At 42.4% G+C, this 10,630-nt stretch overlaps 1 protein-coding gene across 1 annotated transcript in view; it reads left to right on the top strand.

Annotated features, from left to right (window-relative positions):
- Positions 1-3,728: 3,728 nt before the first annotated feature.
- Positions 3,729-10,630, top strand: part of LOC104489272 (voltage-dependent L-type calcium channel subunit alpha-1C-like) — a gene marked incomplete at both ends in the record, with an annotated part of 95,464 nt that continues 88,562 nt past the window's right edge. The window contains one exon of the mRNA XM_010131416.1: positions 3,729-3,868. Coding sequence (XP_010129718.1) covers positions 3,729-3,868 — 140 coding nt within the window. The remainder of the gene's footprint in view (positions 3,869-10,630) is intronic.

Genomic DNA, 10,630 nt, shown 5'->3' with positions numbered 1-10,630 from the left:
ATGTAAAAAAAAAAAGTGGAGGGTGTCTATACATGCATGTATGTGATAGAAATTTTTCTGCTTTATAGTTCATGTCTGTCAGATGAATTTAGTTTAATGTAGTCATGAGTTCATTTGTAGGCACAAGTGAAATTCAGAAATGAAGATGCTGTTAATTGTGAGTCATCAATGGAAAGTACTATATCCAGTTGAAAATGGGGCATGAATTTAGGATGGCAGTAAATAGTTAGCTGAAGGGAAATAAGGCTCATTTCCAAATTCTTTTTTTAAAAAATGGTGAGATTTTTAGTGGCCACAAGAGATTAGCCCTCTTGCATTTTTATACCATCCAAACTTTAATTTCTCTGTCAGCACAGTGTTCTCTCACACGATGCTTGGAGCATGTATTTCAGACAACTCACCTACTGAGAACTGGACCTTGCTCCACCATACATACTCTAAGCTTTTCCCAGAGGTTTTCATCAAAGAGTAGATTATCCCAAGTAAATATAGGGTAGAAGGACTCTGGCTTTATGTTTTATACCAGTAGCTTAACATCCATCCAGCTCCCTTAGGATTGGAAAACAGTTGGCTGAAAAACTGGCGAGTCTGTAAAGCTGATAGAAACTACAAGTTGTGTATGAGTTTGGGATTATTTTTCCTAGCAGAGGGTAATGGAAGGGGCTGTTTGGAGCCTTACCTTTCTTCTGTGTCTCATCATCGGTGCTATTTCCCAGCAGGCCTTTTTCTCTTTTTAATCCTCCCCACTCCCAAGTCATAATGAATTACAGCCAAAAAAAATGTGGTAGTTGTAGCCTCTGAGTCATGATGTCTGCCTATGCCCTATTCAGGAGATGATAGGGACAATGAAGTAGGATTGGTAAAATGTACTGTAAGTCTGGCGAGTGGAGTAGAGATTCGATAGGGATTGGGCACTATCTAGACCCCAATACAAAAGTGAAGGAGAGTGAAATAAACGAGGGAAATAACAAGTTCTGTTGCATTACTAAAAAGCAGGATTAGTACAGGGGAAGATACTAAGCATGGAGTAAATGCATTAAAGCAGGATTAGCAGGAGAAATGCAATTCAAGCTTAAATGTAGGTTTTCAAATAGGGAGCAACAAGAGTTGCTGCAAATTATTCCTGAAGTACAGTAGGCAGATGACTGTGGGTACCTCAAGGCAGCACGTTTAGCACATCAGCACTGGAGCACACAAACAGGGCTAGCTGGCCTGCACTGGAACTGGATTATTCCAGGAAAGCAGGTTCTAGATTCAGTGGAGTGATTTGTCCTACTGGTTGTGTTTCTGCTCCTCCTGAAGTAATTTAGGACACGTAACTTTTCCTAGGATGCAAAATTAGATAGCAGCCCATGGTTTGCTGATTGCATGAGTGGCAGAAGTGCCCTTGGTGCCAGCTTCCAAGAGGTGATGTTTGGTAAAACATGGGGCCCATGATATTTGGGACTTGGAGAAAGGACCCTCGGTTTTGCACAACTGCTGACTCAGAGTTCTTTGAGATTTCTCATCTTCAGCATTGCAAGAGAGCCAAAAAACAGCGTAAGAAGTCTTTGGCACTGAATTCTTTTTCTTCCAGAGTATCCCAGGAGACTGGGACTGTTGTATAGGTATGTCACTCATCATCTAGTATGGGAATTCTGTTGACTAGAAAGATAGAAATGTTTGAATAAGAAATAGAGCAAATTTCAAGAGCTTAATCATTAGCTTACTGAAAATACATTACACCAAATTTGACCTACAGTGTTTCCATTATGAAGACCAGCAGAAAATTGCAACTGTATAATTTATGTACACAGCTCAAGAAATACACACATGCCAATAATGCATGTTCTTTGCATCAGCCCTTGTTTATCTCTCTCTGTGATATCCGTAGTCAACGCAACGTTTCTCATAGGCGCTGTTTTTGTCTTCTCTGCATCCTGCTTCTGAGTCTGCAACACCTACAAACTCAGCATCCAACCTCCTCACACACAGTTATTCCCACGCTTGTTACCTAGTTGTTAAATCTTTCTACAGTGCTTGAAGTTGAGGCTTTGAATAGATCCAGTTAGGAGCTCCTCAGTCACAGTTGACAAGTTTTATAAGACTCTTTATATGACATTTGGGAAAAAAAAAAAGAAAGACAAACCTGCTTAAGAAACTAATTTCGTATTTGCACTCCTCTAATCCATATTTTTGTGAGGATTTAGTGCTGGAGAAATCTGTTGGCTTAGGTGCTTCGTTAAAGTGAATCCCCCCTTTTCTATCCAAGGCAAGCTCCCTGTGTTTGTGGCCCTATCAGTAAGTTTAACTGCAGACTGCAGGCGTTGAAGCTCATTGTAAAGTAACCAGGCAGCTCAGTGTCTGCTTGATGTGCAGTTTGGGAGTTCTCTGTGGAATACGCCAGTCAGGGTGAATAGATGAGATCCTGACAGAGGCCCTGCGGACTGCAAACTCTGAGAGAAATCAGCCAGTGCTGAATCCAGGCCACTCCAAATAGGCTGTTTCTGGCATCCCAGGCAGCTTCTTTAAAGTTACCTCTAGTACCGTCATAGCATGCTACTGGCCAAGAGGTCTCTGCCATACACAGGCAAGCAGTATTTGCAGAGTGCCAAACATCCATTTAGACTGGAACAGCTTTTAACCTCTGCTGAATTTGGCTGAGTTCAAGCTGATGACTTCAGGGCTGAAAGCAATGTCATTAGCAAATTCATGAGGAATCCATCCTCCCCCAAAGGTTTTACTAGAAAAAATGGAAGCTGCTTCCCGAAATCTAATTTATTAAATCAAGTTCTTATTAACATATAGGTTGAGCCTTCAGCTCTTTCACAGAAGAACATTGTCTTTTCTGCCTTGCTCTGCCTACTTCTGCCTTTTCAAAGACGTTCTAAGTGAGACATCTTCTCTGTAAAGAATCTACTCCTACTAGCCAAGATAAAACATTAACAAAACATTCTAATAAGACTCCCACAGTTTCGTGCTTTCCCTAGCCAATGCATCAGGGCTTTACAAATGGATATGCAAGTACATAATCTGAGTATACTCCCCTTATCTAAGAATTCACACCTTGAAGGTTCCCTCAGTTTTACGCCAAGTTCTGCCTGCAGCAACCTTGGTGAATCTTAATTCCTTGCAAAATAGGTGACAGATAATTAATGATTGGATTAATTATGAATTATTATCTTTCCGCAAGTTGGATTGTTGGTTAATAAAGATAGCAAAGTATTGTCAGCAGAAAGGGCAAAATCCAAAATCAGTGCTTTCTTGCCTTTCTGCTCAGCTCCCACTGAGCATGTCCAGACCATCTGGTAAGGACAACCTGGGGGCTGCCTTCAAAATCTGACCCACATGCTCTGCTGCCGGTGAGCCTTTAAATTTGGCACAAGGCATTGCCAGAATGGCCATTTGGAAGGACCCAGGGCAGGGAGCACACCTCCACATGCTACCAGTCAGGCTGGTCAATTCAGTAGCCTATAGCTGGCTGCAAGGCCATTAGGCTGACAGAGGAATGTGTCATGTTTACGTCTGCTCCAGAAACAAGCGTTTTGCAAATGCTATAGACATCACCATTAGGCTATTGCATATGGGAAGAGTCTATCTCTCCTCCACCATATGTGAACGTCGACTGACATGTGTGACACTCTTCACAGGTCTGTGAGATAGTTTGGGTGATACGATGATGATCTCTGTTCCTGTTTAGCCCAAGACTTGCTGTCTGCCTACAGATTGTTTCCTCTTTCTTTTTGCAGGCTTTTTAGTGCAATTTTAGAACAAGCAACCAAAGCAGATGGGGGGAATTCAATAGGAGGAAAAGGTGCCGGATTTGATGTTAAAGCACTGAGGGCTTTCCGAGTATTACGTCCATTACGGCTGGTGTCTGGAGTTCCTAGTAAGTAACATCATTGGTTTTCTTTTCTGTGTGACTGTGGTGTGGCATGGGACAGGAGTAATTCCTGTAGTAATTTTGAAGATGAAGCATGATGCAGATTATTTTGGGGTTGTGTGAGAGGCCTTTTTCAAATTCACTTATTCATGACAAATGGGATATTAATCAAAGGATGACCAAACCAGAGCTGAAGAGGAATGGAAGTTTCATGGTGCATCAATCTGATTGTGCACCCTTGGTAAACAATGAAAGTGGGAGATCCAAGATTTTCATGATTTCAAGCAAAAGATCCTTTAAAGAATTGTGAAGTCACACTATGTTGTTGACATGAGCTTGATGGAAATGCTGCATGGTTATTTATGTTGATTGTGGAGGGAGAGCAGTTTTTTCATTAAAATTGCATTTTCTTTTGCACATGATGGTCTGATCAAGAGCACTGGGAGCAATTTAGAACCAACAGGACATAGGGCAATGACACAATCATGTTCTCTGTTAGTCTTATTTGCTTAAATTATTTGTAATGCCTCTGAGAAAGCCCTCAAGCAGCTTTTGATAGTCTAACATCCATTTTCTTATTTACAATGAATGTATGAGTAACTGGAAGTCTGGTAATTCTGGCATGGAAGTGGAATATGGACATCACAGGGTGGGAGGATTGTATCATTTGGCTTGAGAGTTTGTTATAGATGGGACCTACTGGCCTTTTGGTGAGAGGGTTAGTTGAAAGCTGTCATTGCTCTCCATGCAATGAGACACGTAGTTAGCAGGAAAGGAGTTAGTCTTCTCCAGAACAGCTATGGAGAGAGCTTTGTTTTTATTTGAGGAGCTTGCTAGTTTGAGATGTTAAAGTACTTCTAACCTTAGTCATTCAAAAACCTTGAGTCAAATTACCACAAACTCTTTGAGATCAGCTTAAAAATCATGATTCATTTGTTAGGGGAAAAAAGTTAGTTTTTTTTTCTCTTTGGCTTGTTTTCTGATCCACTAGGTTATATTAGAGCCATGTTTACAGGCTTTTCTTCACAACCATGAAGGGTAGAAACTTTTAAAATGAAAGGTGCAAATCTCCTTGGGAGGAGCTGAAGCACTGATAAAAGCAAAAAATACAGAGGCAATTAATGGGACTGTGATTCACTCTTACAAAAGGCCATGCTTGGTAACCTGTCTGCAAGGCTTATGCCTGACTTGGGGTTACTTTGGGCATCAGTGGGTGAATAGAAAATATTGGAAAGTAAGTGCTGTCTAATAGACAACTAAGGACCTTCTCTGCAACAGAACTAGCATCCACTGCTACCTCTGTTAGGGATGACTGCAGTGGATTGTTTCATGCAGAGAGTGATGTACCATGCAATACTTTGAGTCCATGCAGAACACAGATCTGCTTTTGGCCAGATATGTCTCATGAAGCGTATTCTGTATGTGGTCTTCAGTCTGCACTGGCACCCACTTAATTCCTCGCTGTAAATTAAGGTTTTGTTGTTATTTCCTAGTCCTCCTCTGATCTAAGGATTTTGGTGCTTTCTAGTTGCATGCCCACTGTATGCAGTGGGGGAAGGTACTTGAATTTAAACATCTGTGAACTGGAGTGTTCTTGGTGAGATGGGTTGTTTTATAAGAGTTGTTCTGACACAGGCTGAGCTTAACCATGCTTATAGTTCTTGCTGTTTTGGAGAACAGCATGTTCTCCAAGACAAACCCCGAGACAAAGGGGATCTGTTACTACTGTTCAAGTCTCCTGACTAGTGCTTTTAGAGGGCTAGAGGAAGCTGAGCGAGCCAAATCTGACACAGTTCATATCCATATGCGTATACGATCTTGATCCCAGCACAGACTATCCAGACTATCTAATAGTCTATTTATGGTTTTCGCATCAAGAGAAGTATTTAGTTCGCACTAGAACAGAGCCAAGGAGCCTGGTGCATGCTAACAAATACTTGGTCTAGCCGATGAAATGCGAGTACAGTGTATTACAGGCAAACCATTAACTTGACGTGAGAGACATCCTCTCTTAGTCTTTAGAGTTCTGACTAGGGATATATTTATTAAACCAGGCTTCTTTGGGGCTGGAGTGGCTTTTAGACAGCTTGCTGAGGTCTGTAGCTAGTATGGCGTCAATCCTCAACTGACCATTTTTTACTTGTTCAAATGCCTGTTGATTAGCCTAGATAAATGTTATCACATCCATATGTATTAAACCTTTTCTCATGAGGCCTTTTAGATAAGATTGCCTAAGCCAACCATAAATAGTACGTTACAGGATTATATTATTTCATAATAATTTAGTGCAGAGATTTAGAAGTCAAATCTCTTGGTCCCATTCAAGTTCTGTCCCTGAGACATCATAAACACCAGTGGGTGAGTTACCAACATTGTATTTGCTGTGTTTTGCCATGCATAAAGAAATGTCTTTTGCTTCCTTCCCCTTCCAAAACCAGAAAATGACAGAACAGTAGGGGTTGGAAGGGACCTCCGGAGATCATCTAGTCCAACCAGGATTGTATCCAGGTGTGTTTTGAGTATCTCGAGAGGAGACTCCACAGCCGCTCTGGGCATAGTCCAACCAGGATTGTATCCAGGTGTGTTTGGATTATCTCGAGAGGAGCCCCCACAGCCGCTCTGGGCAGCCTGTTCCAGTGCTCCGTCACCTTCAAAGTAAAGTTTTTTCTCATGTTCAGATGGAACTTCCTGTGTTCCAGTTTGTGCCCATTGCCCCTTGTCCTGTCACTGGGCACCACTGAAAATAGTCTGGCCCCATCCTCCTGGCACCCGCCCTTTATGAACATTGATAAGAACCCGTCTTAGTCTTCTTTTCTCCAGGCTAAACAGACCCAGGTCTCTCAGCCTTTCCTCATAAGAGAGATGCTCCAGTCCTTTACCTGTAGCCTTGCACTGGACTCTCTCACATAGTTCGCTGTCTCTCTTGAACTGGGGAGACCAGAACTGGACACAGTATTCTAAATGTGGCCTCACTAGCCCAGAGTAGAAGGGGAGGAGAACTTCCCTCCACCTGCTGGCCACACTCTTCTTCGGGCACCCCAGGATAGCATTGGCCTTCTTGGCCACAAGGGCATATTGCTGGCTCATGGTTAACTTGTCCACCAGGTCCCCCAGGTTCTCTGTGGGAGTGCTTTCCAGCAGGTCAACCCCTGACCTGTACTGGTACATGAGGTTATTCCTCCTCAGGTGCAGGAACTTACACTTGCCCCTGTTGAACTTCATTAGGTTCCCCTCTGCACAACTCTCCAGCCTGTCCAGGTCTTGCTGAATGGCAGCACAGCCTTCTGGTGTGTCAGCCATTCCTCCCAGTTTTGTATGATGGCAAACCTGCTGAGGTTCCACTCTGTCCCTTCATCCAGATCATTGAGGAGTATGTTGAACAAGACTGGACCAGTACAGAACACCACTAGCTACAAGCCTCCAACTAGGCTCTGTGCCACTGATCACAACCCTCTGAGCTCTGTCATTTAGTCAGTTCTCAGTCCACTCATCTAACTCATGCTTCCTAAGCTTTCCTTTGAGGATGTTATGGGAGACAGCGTCAAAAGCCTTGCTGAAGTCAAGATAGACAACATCCACTGCTCTCTCCTTATCTACCTAGTCAGTCATTCCATAATAGAAGGCTGTCAGATTGGTCAAGCAAGATTTCCCGTTGGTGAATCCATGTTGACAACTCTTGCTTCACCTTTATTTCCTCCACGTGGTTAGACATGACATCCAGAATGAGCTTTTCCATCACCTTTCTGGGGATGGAGGTGAGGCTGACTGGCCTGTAGTTTCTCAGGTCCTCCTTCTTGCCCTTTTTGAAGACTGGAGTGGCACTGGTTTTCCTCCAGTCCTCAGGCACCTCTTCTGTTCTCCAGGACTTTTCAAAGATAATGGAGAGTGGCTTAGCAATTTAACATCTGCCAGATACCTCAGCACTCATGAGTACATCAGGGCCCATGGATTTGTGGATGTTCAGCTTGCCTAAGTGATCTCTAACCTGATCCTCCTCAACCAAGGGAAAGTCTTCCTTTCTCCAGACATTTTTACCTCCAGGATCTGGGGTTCCTGAGGGACAGCCTTAGCAGTAAAGACTGGAATAAATAAAGCATTCATTAACTCTGCCTTCTCTGTATCCTCTGTCACCAGGGAACCCACCTCATTCACCAGTGGGCTCACATTTTCCCTACTGTTCCTTAGGCTACTGATGTACTTGAAGAAGCCTTTCTTGCTGTCCTTCACATCCCTTGCCAGATTTAATTCCAAGTGGGCCTTAGCCTTCCTCGTTGCATCCTTGCTTAGACTGACGATGTTCCTATATTCCTCCCAAGTGGCCAGTCCCTTTTTCCACATTCTGTAAACTTCCTTCTTTCATTTAAGTTTTTCTAGAAGCTCCTTATGTATGCAGGTCTCCAGCCTCCTTTGCTTGATTTCTTACTCACAGGGACGCACCGATCTCGAACTTGGAGGAAGTGGTACTCGAATATTAACCAGCTCTCTTGGGCACTTTTGCCTTCTAGTATCCTAACCCATGGTGTTCTTCCAAGCAGATCTTTGAAGAAGCCAAAGTTAACTTTCCTGAAGTCCAGGGTTGTAATCCTATTTCTTGCCCTGCTTCTTACATGCAGGATCCTGAACTTCATCATTTCATGGTCATTGCAGCCAAGGCTGCCCCCAGCCTTCACATCCTCAACCAGACATTGTTTGTTTGTTAGGTCCAGCAATGCAACTCACTTCGTTGACTCCTCCACCACCTGTGTCAAAAAGTTACCATGAATGCTCTGCAGGAGCCTCCTGGACAGTGTGTGCCTAGTTGTGTAGCCTTTTCAGCAAATATTGGGGTGGTTGAAGTCCGCCATGAGAAGAACCAGAGCCTGTGATTGTGAGGCTACTTTTCCACTGTCTGTAGAAGTCCTCGCCGACTTCCTGATCACGTAGCCTGTAGCGAACAATCAGAACAGTATACCATAAATTTAGTAGATTTTTCAACTGTGCAGAGACAACTCACAGATTTGTCCTAAAATTAAATAAATGTAACATGTATTGTTAGTGTATGGAAGCAGGATCTCATTAGTAAGAGGGGATCTTCTGGATCTTTGGCAGCGGAAAGCCCAACATCTGTTGCTTGGCTTGAGGTCCAGATCTTACTACTGCTATTTGGGGAAAAAAAAGTAAAGCACAATAATTCTTATAAAACAAATTTATGAAGCATGTGGTGAATTTTTGCATGCAAATCTTAAACTCATCAGGATTTGGGTTGGGAAATAGGTTGTCTGAGGTAGAAAGATTGGCTTGCAGCATGGAATAATTTTGTCTGGGTCAAAAAGAGTTTATGTGGACTTTTTTCCTCTCTGTTCAAGCTTTATTGGAGTCTCCTAGCAGGAGATAGTTACTGAAAGGCAGTGTAGGTAGGTCTCTAGCACCAGTACTATACATGGTCTTCTGGAGGTACAACATTCACGAAACTGAGAAACAGAGGGTATGAGCAAAAGAAGCCAGACCCTCCTCATGACAGTGCAATGTCTTTCTGTCAGTGAAACAACAGCGTGTAACTGGCTAAGTGTATTTTTTTAGTTAAAATAAGATGAGAATTTTCAAACATGAGTGCCTTGAGGTTACTACCTTTACGTGTATTTAAATGACTAAGTAGAGAAACTAAATTTTTGGAATGATGCTGCTGTTGAAGTCCATAATTGCTCTGAGTTCATGTGAAAATCAGGCACATTCAGACAAGGTGAATGAAAAATTTAGACATTTTTAGATTTTGGTCTGTCTCATTACAATTAGTCCTCATTTGCCCTGAAGTGCTCTTCTTTATTAAATTTCGCAATGCTTTCTCAGTCCCAGCAATGTTCTCTGCCCCATATTCATTACAGTGTTTTGTCATTATCACAGTCATCTTCCATACTTAATCCAAACTCTCTGGCATTAATCAGATTGTTTCTTTGAACTTTGTAGTATGTAGGGAAGTATCCTGTATTTATTTGCAATGTCCTGATAGATCTGAGCCATTCAGGTGTGCATATGATGCCACATTCACCACACAGAGCAATAAAGGTGAGAAGTAAAAAAAAGCTCTGAGGGGTCTATGAGAAGAGTTATATATGAAGAAAGTTTTGCCCACTTGAGAGATGCTGGATTGGCAAATTCATCCAGCTGGATTTGTTGTTAATTTGCCATATTGTTGCAGGTAGGTAAAGCAAGGAAGTCCCAGGGATGATAGGACTAGATTTTTTTCTGTCTAGGTTTTGTCTGTATGGGACACTGCCTAACAACATTGGGCAATGAAGACTGTTCTTACTCTGACTGGCAATATTTCTCTTTTTTTCCCCTTTCTTTTTTAATGAATATGATCTAATCTAATAATTTCAAATCATAGAGGAATTCTGTCTGTTTGATCTCGTAATTGGCAGACACACACCCTAATGTAGGATTAAGCAAATCCTCTACCCCATATTTGATTCCAGGACTCTGAATTTGTTCTTGAATGACTCATAAAAAGTGATGGTTTGATGCTTGTTGCCTGCCAGAGGGCCTCTTAGTGCTGTGAGTTAGAAACTGGTATTATACTGAAGACTTAGTCTTCAACCACACCTGACTTGGAGGTAGTAGCTAACCAGAAGGAACAGAGATAATGTTTTCTCTCTTGTGAAATCCTTGTAAAGCTGAATTTGTCTAGAGACCAAACTGGACTCAGATGTAGTCAAAGTGTACTCAAAGCCACTCTACCTGGTATGTGGAGAAGGCTAGGCCAGTAAATAAGGATGAAGCACCATGCAGAGT

This window comes from Buceros rhinoceros, unplaced genomic scaffold (genome assembly GCF_000710305.1).
Source record: "Buceros rhinoceros silvestris isolate BGI_N320 unplaced genomic scaffold, ASM71030v1 scaffold2872, whole genome shotgun sequence".
Classification (NCBI taxonomy): Eukaryota; Metazoa; Chordata; class Aves; order Bucerotiformes; family Bucerotidae; genus Buceros; species Buceros rhinoceros.
The sequence above is the reverse complement of the archived record's forward strand: the minus strand, read 5'-3'. Positions and strand labels throughout refer to the sequence as shown.